We start from the raw sequence: 15,682 nt of genomic DNA, 5'->3' as shown, positions 1-15,682 counted from the left end.
GCCCCAAGGTCCCCTCCCTGGAGATCCCTCTTGGCCCCATCACTTCCTGCCTTGTTTTATAGACACACGTGCGAGGTCTTATCTTCCCCAGGGATGGGCTATACCTTTTGCGCCCTGGACTCACCGGCACCTGAATACCGTGCAGGGCACACACTTTCAGCTCATTGAGTGTTTACCACTTAGACCCGAGGGGGACTGAGCTCCTCAGGAAGCCCGAAGCCTTTGGAGAACTGCTCCAGCCTGGCGCTGTGCGCAACAGGTCAGGCCCCAGCCCAGAGGGTACCCGGGTCTCCTGTCGGTGCCCCAGCCGGCACCTGAGGGGCCCCGGGCTGATCTGCCAGACCGCATGCTCCGCCCTCTGCAATCGGCTCTTGGGGCAGCAGCTTGGGTAAGTTCCCCTTCCGCTTCCTCCTGCCTCCCGTCCTACTGAGCTGCTCTTCCGTCGGGGGGGACCTCGCCAGGCTCTCCAAACCCTTGGAGCCCGCAGAAACGCTCCGTGCCCCGAGCTGTCACCAGCGCCGCCTCCCAGGCCCCGGACGCGATGCAGGCCATCAAGTGCGTGGTGGTGGGAGATGGGTAGGTACCTGGCTGAACCTCTCACCTGGCCGGAGCCGCCCGACTGGGTTACCCCTGAGACCCTCCCGCCCTGCAGATGTAGGAGTCCCTGGGAAGCAGCTGGGAGGGGCTGCTCCCTTCTTGTCCCCGGGGCCCAGAGAAAGCCCCCCCCCCCCCAGGTGGGCAGAGGACAGCTCCACTCTCTTTTGCCCACTTCCCTCCGGAAGCTGCCTGGGGGGAGGTGGTGGAGGGTGCGGGGCTGGGGGTAGATGTGCCCGGGGCCTCTCACCTACACCCTGAGAGCTGGGACAGGTCTCTTATGGGACCTGTCTTCCACTCTGTGGAGGCAGATGGGGCGGGGGTGGAGAACCAAGAACCTGGCCTTTCGTCCGCAGGCTGACCTGGGCTCTGGTCACTGGCTTGCTCTGCTGTGTGTCCTCAGGCAAGCTGCAGAGCCTCTCTGAACCTCAGCTTGCCCATCCGGGGAGAGGCCACGCCCCTGGGGGTGATGTGTGGGGGTCACCTGACATACTTCGAGGGGCTGTCCTGTGCTCAGGGCGCTCAATAAATATTACCCTCCTTCCCCTCCTCCCTCCCTGACTCTCCCCTCCCCCTCAGCCTGCCTGGTTGGGGAGGACTCGCGCGCGCGTGGGGGATGTGGGCAAAGAGCAGAAGGGGGAGGGGAACATGAAGGGAAGGGAGAGGGCAGGAGGGGTGGGAGGGTGATTGGGAGGGCCCGTGCCAGGTAGGCTGGGCCGAGGGGCCTTCTCAGCCGTGGGCCTCAGTCTCCTCATCTGTACAACGACTGGTCCGAGATGCCGATCTCTGACGCTGGCCGTAACAGCGTCTCAGGGTCCAGCCCACAGGGGCATCCCGGGTGCAGTCCAGCCTACCCCAGCATTTCTGGCTGGGCAGCCCTCCGTTCCCACCCTCCCGTTCTGCAGAGGGGCAGCCTGAGGCTTTGGGAGGCTCAGCTCTTTCCTGCCCTGGGTCGCAGTGGCCCTGACACGACGGACCGACTTTGGCTCCGATGGGTCTCCTGGGAGCGGGTCGGTTTATCAGAGGGCCCTCGGCTGATTCGGATGTGCTGGCCGGCCTTATCTGCCCACCTCTCTACCCAGCCCTGCTCACTTCCTCTTTGTACCTAATCTGAGGCGGGGAGGGCAGAAGCCAAGGGCAACGTTCCAGTCATTCAAAGTTACCTTGGTGGCAGGCCCTGGGGAGGGCGGCGGTGGGGGAGGAGAAGGCGGCCAGCCTTCTCAGAACAGGAAGTGACGAAACGAGGGCCCAGGGGCCGCCCCTTTGGCCCCGGGCTTCCCGTGGCGCTACCTGTACCCCCTCCCGGCCCAGCCGACTCGCAGACCCAGGGAAGAGGGCCCGAATCGTGGCCAACACTCTTCAGCGCTCACTGTGGGTCAGGCGCCGGGTTCTCCCCTCTCTCCAGTCTTCCCACCCACCTAACATTAGGCCCATTTTACAGGTGGGGAAGCTGAAGCTCAGAGAAGTTAAGCAATTTGGCCCAGACCTCATGGGGTTTGAGGCCAGGCCTCTCTGACCCCCAAAGTCTGTGTTCTTAACTGTTACTCTCTCCGGTGAGGTTGGGAGGGACAGGCTTTCCCTAACACGGACAAGCTGCTACGCTGTGTCACACGTGGTGCTGGCCTCTTTTACAAGCTTCGTGCTAATTTACTACTCAGCACACTCCTGGGAGGATGGACGCATCGCTGTTTTCTAGACGGGGAGACTGAGGCCCAGAGAGGTGGGCCCCAGTCTCCCCCCCGCCCCCCGAGGGCTGGGCCAGGGGATAGCGCAGGTGCTCAGAAACCTCCGTGTCTCGGGCAGGGCCCGTGACCGCTGTCCTCTCGAACTTTCTGCCTTTCAGAGCCGTGGGCAAGACCTGCCTTCTTATCAGCTATACCACCAACGCCTTCCCTGGAGAGTACATCCCCACCGTGTGAGTCCCCGGGGAGGGGAGGGCCGGGGCGCTGGGAGGCTGGGGAGAGTGGCATCCTTGAGCCCACCCCCTTTTCAGACACTTCCTGTGTGGCGGCCCGTGTGGGCACCTGGGGGTCTCTGCCTGGCAGGGGTGCCTCATGATCTAGCCAGGAAGCAGCGATCGGCGTGGAGATGGGCATTGAGGGCGGGGGCCGGGGCCCCAGGGTGGGAGAGAGCCGCTGTCCAGCTGTCCAGCTGGGCCTCGGCAGGAGGTGGGATGTGGGGCTGGGTCCCAGAAGAGGGGCTGGGATGGGGTGGTTGGAGGAGGGGGCAGTCGGGGGCCTTGACATGGGGGAGCAGACAGCAGACGCACGCACGCACGCACGCACGCTGTTAGGGGGGAGGGCACTGCCCTCTGGAGGCCAGTGGGGAGCCCTGCCCTGTTGTGGGATGTGGAGGCGGGTATGTAGGAGTTCGTGGGTGGCAGCTTCGGGAGGGGGGGTAAGTGGGAAAGCGTCTGCCCCGCCCCCACCAACCCTCAGGGGGTCCCTCCCTCCGCAGGACAACTCCCCAACCCTTAGCACTGCATTCAAGGCTCTGCAGGGCCTTCTCCCTACCTCGCCTGCCCGCATCGTGGCCCATCACTTTGCTTCGTGTTCTGCCTGCTTGTGCCCACCAAACGCTCCCTGGGCATTCTGGCCTCAGGGCCTTTGCTCAAGCCGTTCCTTCTGCCCGGAGTGCCTTTCCTTCTCAGGCGTCTAAGACCCTCAGGCCAGCTCCGGTGCCCCCCACCCCCCACCTTCCAGGAATCTTTCTCATGCAGCCTGAAGGGACCTCTCACTCCCTCGAGTGACTGTATCTGATCCTTCCTGTGACTGTGTCTCTGGAGGGCAGGGAGCCTTGTACTCTACGGTCACCCTGTTATCTCATGCACATCGTCTTATACCTGATAGACGTGTTCTGTGTTGGCCTGAATTGAACTCCATGGAGAGGCCCTCGGAGGATCCGTCAGAACTACCCACCATCTATGGGGGGGCCTATCGTGTCCTGCATGAAATGCCACACATGTGTGCCCTCCCTCGGTCCTCAGCAGAGGTGGCCGTTATACCCAGGCCACTCACAGGGGAAGCTGCGAGCCTCACGGTGCCCAAGGGGCCTGCCCCCCAGGACGCCAAGCAGCCGGCCGGGCCAGGGCAGAGAATCCTGGGTAGGGACCCTGGAAAACGGGCTTCAGCACCAGCTCGGCTTCTGAGTCCCCAGATGGCCTGGTGCCAGTGTCCAACCCTCTCTGCACCTGCCGTATCCGTCCGTTTGCCATGGATCATCAAGTGTTTATCAGGCATCTCCTAATGCAGAGGCAGGACTGGCTCTAAGCCTGAGAGGGCACAGCTCCCGCAAAAGGCCGTTGTCGCCGGCGGTGCCCTGGCCCGGCCTGCCTTCCTGCCTCTCTGCCTGTCCCAGCTGGGGGGGCCCGTTCGCTGAAGGACCTTAGACCAATCATTTCTCCTCTCTGAGCCTCCGTTTCCCTTTTTTATAAGGTCAGAGCTGGGCTGGGAAATCCCAGGCTCACCGCCGGGGCACTTCTCCTGGGCAGGGAGACGAAAGGCATGCTCTCTGCTGCAAGACGGTGGGACCAGCAGAGGCCAGGCTAGGGCCAGTGGTTGCCAACGACTTGGAGAACCCGGGCTCCTGGTGGCCCTTGGTGGGCTCGGGACACCGGACGCCCCTTGCAGACCGACAGATAAGAACGAACCAGGCAAGGTCTACCTTCCCAGGACTCTGGGGAGTTTGGGTCAGACCCTAGGGCCATCTTGAAATTCTTAACTTTTGAACAAGGGGTCTTGCGTTTTCATTTTGCATCGGACGCTGCAAAGTATGTGGCCAGTCCTGCATGCCATGCTCCTTTGTCGTCCGGGACAAGAGTCGCTCAGCTCTGGACAAGCCCTCTGAGAGGCTCCTACTATATGCCTGTTCCTCTGTGATGGGGAGGGAAAGATGAGTCACGCCGAGCCCTTGACGTCGGAGGGCGGGGGCAGCCGGGGGGAGTGGGGTTAGGGAAAACAGGAGATCCCTGTTTTCCTGGGGGGGGATCCCCCTCCTCTGGGGACAGTCGGGTTTGCTGAGGCTGGGACACGTGTGCGGCCAGCACGTGGTCAGATGAGCAGGTGAGCTGAGCACAGTCATTGCCAGGCGTGGGGGGTTGACAGCTCAGGGTCCAACAGATGGGGAGACTGAAACTCATGAGCATGTCGCTGGTGCTCTGTAGTGACTGGGCGCTCTGGCTGCTTCGAGAAGGTTCCAGAACTCAGCCACCGCCGGGCGGCTCAGCTGGTGGGAGAAAAGAACACCCGGTTAATTTCGGCCAGCTTGGCCAGGACTCGGTTTTCGTTTTCATTTCACCTCCTGGCAAGCCAAGTGTGGAATTCTGTGCACAGCATGGCGTCCAGCCCCTTCTGGGCTCTCGCTGCCCCCCGCCCACCCTCCTGCCGCCGAGGGTGTGGTTCCCTCGCTGGCCCCAGCTACCCTTCTCCAGACTTCTCCACCTCGTGGCTCCTCTTAGCCAAGATGATCACGTCCACCCCCCCCCCCCCCCCCCCGCCTGGTGAAGCCCCTCAGCGGTGCCCCATTGTCCTCAGGACCAAGACCCGAGTCCTAACGGTGGTCCACACCCTGCCTGACCTGGTCGATCCTCCCTGGTCCCCACATCACCAGCCATGCATGCCCCCTGGTCTCTGCGTTCCTTTCTGAAGGTGGGCTTGGGTGGGGGTCAGGTGATGCTGGGGGCTGAGCCCCCTTCCTCCTGCCCCCAATCCCCTCCTCCACTCCGTTGCAGGTGTAGGGCTGGGACCAAAGCCCCATGTAACCTGGGGCAGGTCCCTCCGAGCCTCCCTGAGTGTGTGTCCCTCGTGTGTGAAATGGGGACAATGGTAGCAGCTGCTTCCTGGGCCCACTGAAGTGGCCCAAGTACGAAGGGCCTGGAACAGTCGTTGACGGCTCTGGGTGCTCAGCAGACGTGAGTTCCCTGCCTTCCCCTCAGCTCAGGGATGCCCCAGGCCCGGGCTCAAACCTCCGAGTCTCAAGCCCTGAAGTGGCCTCAGCGTTTCCCAGGTGGGGATTTTCTGAATCTAGTCCTGGCTCTGCCGCCGACTGACTGTGAGATCTTGGGCAAGTGCCTTCCTGTGTGTGGGCCTCAGTTTCCTCATCTGGGTAAGGGGGTGAGGGCTGGCCAGAGCGGTTCCTCTGGTGCTGACTGCCTGTGGATCTCAAGGAAGGGGGGTCCCCCGGGAGGTGTAGACCGCTGGTGCATCCTTGCAGTAATCCCTCAGGCTCTGGAAGCTGGGCCTCTGGAGAGGGACTGGTGTGTGTGTGTGTGTGTGTGTGTGTGGATGGTGCAAGGAATCTTGGGAGGCTTTCTGGCACCAGAATTTCAGGCTGGACATTAGAGAGGAGAGTGTCCCTCCTTCCTCAGCGTGTCCCAAAGGAATGTTTCCGACCGAAGCCGAAGACACCAGAGGCGCGTCTTTTCCCGTGATGCCCCGTGGTGTCTCCCTGGATGGCGCCTTCTTCCTGAAATCCCACAGGGCATGGCTGGTAGCTAGAGTTGGTACACAGAGCCCCTACTATGTGACAAATGCCTCAGGGGCCTCAGGGTGCAGTGAGGAACAAGCCAGGCATGGTGTCTGTTGTTTGGGCAAAGATTGCTGGGTTGGGGCCTGGATGGGTGGGCTGGGAGGCAGGAAAGGCTTCTTGCGGGAGATGACCTTGACATGGGGCTAGAGGGGAGATGACCTTGACACGGGGCTAGAGGCGGCTGAGTAAGAGTCAGCTGGGCACTGGGGAGGCGGAGTGAGGGAGGAAGCAGAGTGGAGAGTCAGAGAAGTGTTTGTGGCAGCTTCCAGGCAGTAGGGAGCGGGGCTCTCTGAGGAACCGAGAAGTGACCGGAACACTCCATGGATGAATAAGTATGGGGTGCTAAAAATAGCAGGCTGCCCACTTTTGGGGGTGCGTGCATGGGTCTTTCTCAGAACAGTTGTTTCGGGAGGCACCCTGAAGCACTGGGGCTTCTGCAGCCGGTCACCAAGCAGCATTCTGGGGTGGCTTCCTGGAGGAGGTGGCGTTCCAAGGGCTTCAGTTCAGTCGGCTTTAGTTCCCATCTACCTGCATGTATTGGGTGCCAGGCCTGGGAAGCAGCCAGGGCCCTGTGGAGCCCTGACCCCCAGCAAGATAGAGACACACGGATTGCCTCTTCAAGGTCAAGATAAAGCGGTTGCCTAAGGGAGGGCACAGTGAGCTCTTTCCAGGTGGAGGCTGGGGGAAGGGGGAGGCCCCCTCCCCCTCCCCACGGCAGTGGAGGAACTGCCTGGGCAGGAATTTGACTCTTGAACGGGAGGTGGCGTCTGGGTGGGAGGCACGGCCATGATCAAGCTCAGGGAGGTGGGCAGCGTGAGCCTTGCCCGGGAAAGAGCTTGGCTGGTGTATGAGGAGAGAAGGAGGAGGATCCTGAGGTCTCAGTGGGCCAGGCCAGGGGACAAGGAGCGGGTGGCTTTTGTGGGGAGGGACAAGGTGATGATCCTTAGCCCTCGTGGGCGGGAGGTGAGGGCATCTGTGGTAACCCAGCTGGGGCACAGGGCAGTGAGCGTCAGACGTGAGCGCTGGGACCCCACGCAACTGGCTTCTAACTTAGTTCGGTCCCTCACTGGCTGTGGGGCCTTGGGCAGACGGCTATACCTCTCTGATCCCAGTTTTCTTTTCTATAGGCTGAAAAACCAGCACTTTCCTTTCAGGGGTATGTGTAGTGAGAAATAGTGTTGGGTTGGATTAAAACAAAAAAAGAAAAAAGAAAAAAGAAAAGTCTGGAAGCTTGTGTGATGGCCCTGGAGGCCTCCCTGGCGCTGGTGGGAGATTTTAGCTGTCGCTATTGACATCCCCCTATCAACAACCCCCCCCCCCCCCCCCCCCCCCTTGCCCCCCCCTTTCTCCTTTCTTTTGTTGGCTTTTCTCAAAAGTGTCGCCCCCCCCCCCCGCCCCCACCCCAAGCCCCCTGCCACCAGCCTGGAAGACCAGGAATTTAGCGCCCCCGGAGGTCCTTCTGCCAATGCAAGATAAGGACGCTGGACAAATACCTCGCTTCCTGCCCCTCAGGGGTAGGGGGGGTGCCCTGTCTCCCAGCTGCCTCTGCTGGGACCCCTCAATAGCGCCCCCCGGAACAGCTGGTGTCCCTTCTTTGCCTCTTCCTCACTCCCCTCCCGAGGCTGCCACCTCCTCCGCTCAGGGTTTGTTTCAGGGGAGGACCCCACCCGCCACAGGGTGACCCACATCAGTGCAGCACAGGAAGTGGGTAAATTTGATGCGGGTCGAGACTTAGGGGGGATGCTCTGCGACGCCCCCCCCCCAAAGTCACTTCCTCAAAAGATAGGCCAAGGGCAGAAAAGGGACGGAGAGACCATGTCTTTCTCTGGAGGTTTACCTGCATTTAACACTTTTTTTAAGGTAATGAATCAGTAATGGGGAAAAAAACACCAAAACCCAGAGGGAAAGCCGACTGCACAGGGCCATGCGAGTCTGACGGTGGCCGCCCCTCCCTGGGCCTCTGCACCAAGCAACGGGAGGCCGGAAGGAGGGCCCGGGGTCCGGGGCGTGGAGACTGACCTTCCTGTGTTGCCTGCTCCCCGCAGGTTCGACAACTATTCAGCCAATGTGATGGTGGACAGCAAGCCCGTGAACCTGGGGCTGTGGGACACCGCGGGGCAGGAGGACTATGACCGCCTCCGGCCGCTCTCCTACCCACAGACGGTGTGCTTCCCTGTCCTCCTATCCCCAGCCTGAGCTCTTCCCGCTCCCTCTGGGGGCGACGCCCTGGGGCCAGGGCCCGGCAACCCTGCCCCTGTCAGTAATGACCCTGCTGGCCAGAGCGGGGCCTCCTCCCCTCCCCGCCTGCCTTCAGCTACCCTGCTCTCACTGTGCCCATCTCCCCGGCCCCCCTGCCTCATGGGCTCTGGCACCCCCCGGGGCTGCCCAAGGGTGGGGCAGGAAGATCCTGGACGGGGCCCAAATAGGGAGCCCAGGACTCTGAGTCCCAGGGGTGCTGGGGAGGGGAGGAGAGATGGGGGCGAGCCTACAGGCTCTCCCTCCGGGCTGGCCGGGAAAGGGCTGGTGACCAGAGGGTAGGTAGTGAGTGCCCGGTGAGGAGTACGGGTTCTGGAATCCCGGGTGACAAACCCGGGGCTTCCGTGAGCCTCACTCTCCCCACCTGTAGAATGGGGCAGCCTGTCATGTGAGGATTAGTCCCTTAGAAAAGCCTGGATCAACAAACAGCTGCGGCTGCCCAGGTGTGGGAAGGGCCCAGGTGATGCCTCCAGGCCTCTCACGGGTGACCGTTGCCTGCTCTGTCCCCAGGACGTCTTTCTCATCTGCTTCTCCCTTGTGAGCCCTGCCTCCTACGAGAATGTCCGTGCCAAGGTGAGCAGGACAGAGTGGGGCCTTGGGGGCTTGGGGCGGGTGACCCGGGGTGGGGGGGCGGGGTTGCTGATGACTTTAGGGCAGGGGCAGGGGCAGCGGAGGGTCCCCAGTGCCAACCAGGGCTGTGAGTCTCCGGGGGTGAGACTCAGAGGGGGCTCCGAGGGGGCTGGGGTGGTTAGCTTTACTCCCCACTCTCTGTAACCTCGTCCCCTCTCCTCCCCACACCCCCTCCTCCCCGCCTCGCCGCCTCTCTTCTCTCCTCACATTCGGTGCCCCTCCTCTCCCCGTTCCCGTGCCCCCTCCTGCCCGCACGGCCTCTCACCCCCCCGCCCGCCCGCCCAGTGGTTCCCTGAGGTGCGGCACCACTGCCCCAGCACGCCCATCATCCTGGTGGGCACCAAGCTGGATCTGCGGGACGACAAGGACACCATCGAGAGGCTGAAGGAGAAGAAGCTGGCGCCTATTACCTACCCGCAGGGCCTGGCACTGGCCAAGGAGATCGGTACGGGGCTCGGGGCTCGGGCTCAGAGAGGGGAGCCAGCTGTGGGGGGGAGCCCGCCTCAGCCTCACGCGGGATTAAAGGGGCTCCAGGGCCAGGCCGTGCCGGGGGCGGGGGGGGTGGCTGGCTGTCTGGGGACGAGCAGCCAAGTCGAGCTTGAGTTTTCCAGGAAGGCTTCCCGGAGGAGGTGCTTTGCCTCAGGTCTGAAGGGGTGATTTCCCTTCTGCCTCCTTCTCACTTCCCTTTCCCCAGGCCCCCTCCTCAGGCCAACTCCTCTTTGCCTCCCGATTACTGGCCCAGAGAAGTAAAGTCACCTCTCAAGGTCACACGGCCAGCAGGTGACGGCACTGGGAGTGGAATGCAAGAGAGCACGTTGCCGGCTCGGCGGCCTCCTCGTGGCGGCTCAGGGCTGCCTGCACCGGGGAGGCCGGCACCGATGGGTCCAGCCTCTGCCCTGGCACCTGGGCCTGCTGTCCCTGGTCAAGGCCTGACCTGCCTGCGGCCTGGGGGTGGGGCTCTTGCCCGAGAGCCAAGCGTCCCCAGCCGAGTTTGGCCACTACGAGCAGTGACCCAGCTGCCCGGGGCGCTCTGCCTCGACACAGGGTCCTGAAGGCCCAGGGTTTGGTTCCTGAGGAGGCTGGGGCCCCCCTCCCCGCCACCCCCCGCCCCGGCCCTGCCTCAGCCCCACACTCTTCCTTCCGCCGGAACTGGGAGGGCTCCGGGGACTCACATCTCTACAGGAAGAGAAACCGCAGCTGCCCCCCCACCCCCACCCCCTTCCTGTGACTAGTCCACTGACATGGCCATCTTTCTCGGGGGGCCTGTGGCTGCCTCTTAAGCCTGGGTCCCGGACCCCATCCTGGGGTCTTTGGCTCCTAGGCCTGCTGGCTTTCCTCGCAAATACCGGGCCTGCCCCCTTGCCCTCTCTTGTTTTCTGACCAGCCTGTCCCCCACCTCCTCCTGCCCGGGGCTGACTCCCCAGCCTGCCTGTGAGCCCTTCCCTTCTAAAGCCTGTGCTTTGGGACAAGGAGAAGGGGGCTAGAAGCCTGGCTTCCGGTCCCGGCTCCAGCGCTGACTGTGTGTGTGACCTCGGGAGAGCGGCCACCCCTCTCTGGGCCTCAGTCTCTCCGTTCACATGGGCCGACCTGCACACGCCCCAAAGGTCCTTCCTCCTCTATAGGGAGATGGCTCCGGATCCTGCCTTGGTCTCTAGCCTCTCCCTCCTGGAGCTGATCCCCAGTGGGGGTGGGGCAGGGGCAGGGGCAGTGACTTTGAACTTGACTCGGACCAGCCTAGGCCAGAGGGGAGGCCGGAGAGGAGGCCTGGGGGACCTGCTGGTGTGATGAGAAGGGCGGAGGCCGCCTCAGCCCCCAGCCTGTGGTGGCGAGTTGGGGAGGCAGCTGAGGTCCCGGCTGGTATAATCGCGGCTGGCTGATGGAGACTGAGTACCTCCTGGGCGCTGGGCCATGTACCTCCCCTCCTTGTTCCCACGGTGACCATGAAGGAGGGTCTCTGGTTGAACCCACTTTACAGAAGAGGAGAGTGAAGCTCGGGGAGAAGTCGCTGGCTCAAGGCCACCCAGCCAGGCTAGGGCAGAGCTCAGATCCAAAGCTGGCAACCTGGCTCCATTAGTCATGGAGATCAAGGGCATCTGCAGCACCCCTGACCTGCCCCCACGCCCTCGGCGCTCCTCTACCCCACCTGCCTCCGCTCGATACGCGTCCCGAGTCACCACGTCCTAGACAGATGGGAAACTGAGGCACAGAGAGGGGGACTGGCCAGAGTCCTAGGGTGATCAGAGGCAGAGCTGAAGGGAGCCCAGCACCCTCCCCCCACCCCCCTCTACCTCCACTCAGGGCCGTTGCTCTGGATGCCACTCAGCCGAGAGGAAGCAAGGGGGTGGCAGGTGCCAGGGAGGAGGCAGTTGGTGGGTGCGGAAGAAGTCGACGCTGGCTGTGGTCCCTCGCAGGGAGACAGTGGCCAATGCCCGGCGACACCCTTCTAGGCACAAAAGGGTTATAAGATGATGACACTCCGGAACCTGAACCTGAACCTGAACCAAGGGAGTCTGGCCTCTGCCAGCCAGGCCCTGGGACCACTCTGTGCTCTCCCTGCTGGGAATATGCTCCCGAGTACAGGGGACACAGCCAGCATGTGACTTTGTGCAAGTGACACACTCTCTGAACCTCGGTTTCCTTGTCACTGCCCTTTCTTTCTTCCCAACCCCAGGGCATCTGTGGGCTTCCTCCTTCCAGAGGCAGTCCCTCTTGAGGTCCTGGCTCTCCTCTCCCCAGCTGTGTGTCTCTGGGGCCCAGGCTTCCCCTCTCTGGGCCTGTTTCCTCATCTGGGAAGTGGGGAATCACAGTATTTCTTCACAGGGTTTTTGGAAGCCCCCAGCTCAGTGCTTGGCAGGGGCACCTATCGGCCTTGGTCTGCTTCCTTCCTCCTAGAAGGGCAGACTCCAGGGGGACAAAGTTCCCCTTCCTGCCCCTGCCTTTCCTCTGGTTCCTGAGGTCAGCCCCAGCCCTCTCAAAGAAGGGGCTTTGTGGTTCCTTACTTCAGGGAAACGATTTGTGTTGTAGCAGAAGTGGGAACTCAGGCAGGTTCCTTCCAGAAGGGCATGAACGCGGCCCCCTGGGAGTAAGGGCTCGGCCTGACCATCTGTGCCCCGGGCTCCCGCCCTGAGCGGTCAGGTGGGAGAAGGCTGGTCCCCTCAGCAGGGAGGGAAAACTCTCTACTCCCGTTCCCCTCACTGACAGTCCCCAGCCGCCCCAAGGTGGACGAGAAGCACCCAGCATGTGACTTGGGACAAATGATTTCCCACCTACGAGCCTCAGTTTCCGAATCTGTCAAATGGGACGATGTTAAGGAATGGTCAGATGGCACTTGGAAGGTCCTGGTGACCGGGCTGTGAGCACCTCAGGCCTCCCGAGGGGAAGCGTGGAGGCAGGTGTGCGGCTAGTTTTTCGGAGAAACTGAGACGTGGAGAGATTCAGTCACTGTCGCTGGAGCCCTTGTTTCCTTTAGGAATATGTCAAAATTCCTGCCTGCCTTCCCTAAGGGCTTACGTGTCTAAGGAAGATACAGACCTGCTCTTGTGGGTCTTAGCCTCTCTTTTGGAAACCAGGCTCCCCATTTCAGACATGGGGAAACCGAGGCACAGAGTTGTGGATACTCTCCTCTGAGTGGCACAGCCCAGGTGGCCCCCACAGCCTGGCACAGTTGTGTGGCTTGGGAGAGGTTTCTGCTCAGGGCCGGCCCCTGACCTGGGCCTGCCCTCTTGCCACCCCACCCTAGACTCGGTCAAATACCTGGAGTGCTCAGCCCTCACCCAGCGAGGCCTGAAAACCGTCTTCGATGAGGCGATCCGGGCCGTCCTGTGCCCCCAGCCCACGCGGCCACAGAAGCGCCCCTGCAGCATCCTTTAGGGTAAGAGCGCCTCCTTCCCCGCTTCGTGACCCGTCCTCCACCTGCACACAGCAGGCTCCGGCTGGGGGGCGGCGGGGTGGGGGTGGGGGGTTGTCTAGCCACTGCTCAGTGGCCTTGCGTTTCACCGGGAATGGCATTTAGGCCAAGACAGAAGGGCAAGCATCGCAGTGGCCTCAGTTTCCCTATTTGCCTGAGCCGGTCCAGCTCAGTGGAGCCCAGTTCCCAGCAGGAAGGTGCCAGAGCCAAGGCATGGGTGTCGCTAGGCTCCCACCCTGCCGACCCTGCTGGAGGCCAGGGATGGAGACCGGGATGGGAAGATGCGTCGGCCCCCCCCCCCCCAGGAGAGCGGGGAGGAGCCAGCACCTCACATAAGAGTGGAGGCAGGGCAGACTGAGCTGAGACTCCAGTGGGGGCAGAAGGGGGACCAGTGTGGGTTGGAGGCAGCCTGGAGACGTGGGACTAGAAGGGTGGAGAGGCCTTGGTGTGGTGGGCAAGCGGGGGGGGGGGGGGGTGGCGGGGGACTGGTGGGAGGGCCAACCTGGAGCCAAAGCCAGGAGGCGGCCGTGAGCCTTGAGCTGGGAAAGCGGCGAGGGAGCAGGCCGTTCTGCTTGCCATCAGATTCTCACCCCCTGCGTGTCTGCCTTCCAGGTTGCACCCAGCCCTCCCAGCCAGATGGTTCTGACCTCCAGGGCCCTCCCATAAAGCCCAATGGCACCCCGGCTGGCCACGCTGTCCCCTCCCCGCCCGTGGTGTTTCCTAGCAGAGGGCTGCAGAGCTTGGTTGATGGGCTTCTCTGGGCTGGGGGGCCCCTGGGGCTGGAAGGGTGTGAATTCGCAGGCTCTGTTCCCAACCCCTGCTGCTCCTGCCCTCCTCCCCCCTCCCCGGGGCCAGAGGGGAGCCCCCTTTGCATTAGTGCTGTTCGTGCCCGCTGCCACACAATGGCAGCGTCTACCCCTTTGCCCCAGTCCCACCCGACGCCTGAATCCCCTCTGGAAATTTCGGGCCAGATTGTCGCCAGTATGCCTTCAAGGACGGGTCTCTCGCTCCCTCCTGAGGCCGGCTACTACTCCAATATTGGTGGTCTTGCTTGTCTGAAAGTTCTCCTTCTCCTGAGCCAAAGTGAGTGTCTCAGAAGTTTGCTCCTCTGGTCTGAGCGCTCTTGTTTGGGACAACATGAAATAAACCAAATTCTCTGACTGTAGGCGGGTACCTGCAACCGCCCGTCAAAACCCTGGGTCCCGCGGACTCCTGCCACCCCTCGAGGCTTTCTCCACCGCTCACAGGACCTTGAGCTACATTTGCCCGTAGGAGTCTTAAAACTTTCAGACGCTGCCAGCCAGGACTTTTGCTATTGCAAATGGAAAACCTAATTCAACCTGCTTAAGCAGAAAATAAATTTACTGATTCAAATTTGGAAAGATCGTGTCTTCAGGTGCAGCTTGATCAAGGAGGGAGGGGGAGGCTCAAATTATGTCATCAGGGCTTGCTTTCCTGTACCTCTTTGCTCTGCCTCCTGCTGTCTGGTTCATTTTCTGGCAGGTGTCTCTCAAGAGCATTCTTCCGGGTTCAAGTTGGGCAAAAAACCCCAAAACAAAACAAAAAAAACACACACAAAAAACCCAACCCACAAGTATCTGCCCCAGGCAAAGTTCTAATTAAGGTTTACTCTGAATGGACTTGCGGGTCCTACTTACTTGCGGGTCATATTCAACCAATCGTATTTGGTGGGGGGAGGGTGCTGAGCTCTGATTGGCCAGGCCTGGACCACACCCCATGCTGGAGCGAGGGGTGGTTCCAAGCCGATGATAAGAACCTTATCTACTTAAGGTGGAGGGGTTATCTCCCCAAGGAGGACTGAGACCTTGCTGGAGTTCGGGATTATGGGTGTCGAGCAGCCAGAACTCCCCAACCACCCTTATTGCGGGTCACCGAAAGGGTCCCCACGGGGTAAGGAAGCAATGCCCGTCCCTGGAGGCACGAAGCAAGAGCGAGTTTCTTTAAGAGAGAGAGGGGACTGTGCTCCCACCTTAGTTTCCTAATTGACAAGTGCCAGCCTTTGCGCTCCCGTGGATGGTTGCTCTCCTCTGTCCAAGCTTCATGCACGCTCCAGTGCATGTTTATGGCGCTCCTTCTCCCTCTGTTCCAGGTGCGGGGTCCAGTGCTGCACATGAGCTCCTGCCCTCGGGGGCTGACACTCTGGAGAAGCTACATGGAAGCTACAAGGCAGGAATAAAAAAAGAGAGGTCTAAGACCCCGTCCCCCGCGGCACAGAAGTCCCCCCCGGTTGCCAGCCCGCGAAATGCTTTGGGTTTCTGTTCTCTGCGATTCTCTGCTCACCGCCCCCGCCCCCACCCCCCCCAGCTGCCCCCATAAGTCCTGATGTTAGGAGGGGCAGGGCCCTCCACCTCACCGGCCTCCCAGGAACCCCCACCCCCTTGAAAGGAACTGGGTTTAGCCGGGGAAACCCCATGGCGCCTCTCAGCCTCCGCTCAGACAAGGCCTTTCTGTTTTTAAGGTGACTTCACCACGGAAACAAGCCACCCCCCTGAAAACCCCACGCCTGCTTTCGCTAGCATGTGGCGAACACAGACCCACCACCCCCCATAATCGGACACGCTGGTTGTTTGGAAGCCCTGGGGCGCCCCCTCCAGTCGTCCAGAGTCTGAAGCGAACCTCATTTGCTCCCTGCTTTTCCGGGGCCTCCAGATAAATCTGGGACCCCTTCCCTTGACTCCGGAGGCCTGGCCACACCCGGCCTCCAGCCTCAGACCGAACTCTCATTTCCTCAAAGACCTCTCTTTCGTC

General features: G+C 61.8%; 1 protein-coding gene across 4 annotated transcripts; it reads left to right on the top strand.

Annotated features, from left to right (window-relative positions):
- The first annotated feature begins 411 nt into the window (after nt 1-411).
- Nucleotides 412-15,312, top strand: RAC2 (Rac family small GTPase 2). 4 transcript variants are annotated; one of them, XM_049626308.1, is made up of 7 exons: nt 412-555; nt 2,438-2,509; nt 8,166-8,283; nt 8,887-8,949; nt 9,292-9,451; nt 12,746-12,877; nt 15,024-15,312. In XM_049626308.1, the coding sequence occupies exons 1-6, from the start codon at nt 542-544 to the stop codon at nt 12,874-12,876; spliced, it is 558 nt and encodes a 185-aa protein (XP_049482265.1). In that variant the 5' UTR covers nt 412-541; the 3' UTR covers nt 12,877; nt 15,024-15,312. The 4 variants fall into 4 exon arrangements, with proteins under 4 accessions (XP_049482265.1, XP_049482263.1, XP_049482264.1 ...); XM_049626306.1 differs by having other exon boundaries at nt 412-576; XM_049626307.1 differs by lacking the exon at nt 15,024-15,312 and adding an exon at nt 13,526-14,484 and having other exon boundaries at nt 412-576.
- Nucleotides 15,313-15,682: the final 370 nt, after the last annotated feature.

The sequence above is a fragment of the Panthera uncia genome, chromosome B4 (assembly GCF_023721935.1).
Source record: "Panthera uncia isolate 11264 chromosome B4, Puncia_PCG_1.0, whole genome shotgun sequence".
Lineage (NCBI taxonomy): Eukaryota > Metazoa > Chordata > Mammalia > Carnivora > Felidae > Panthera > Panthera uncia.
The sequence above is the reverse complement of the archived record's forward strand: the minus strand, read 5'-3'. Positions and strand labels throughout refer to the sequence as shown.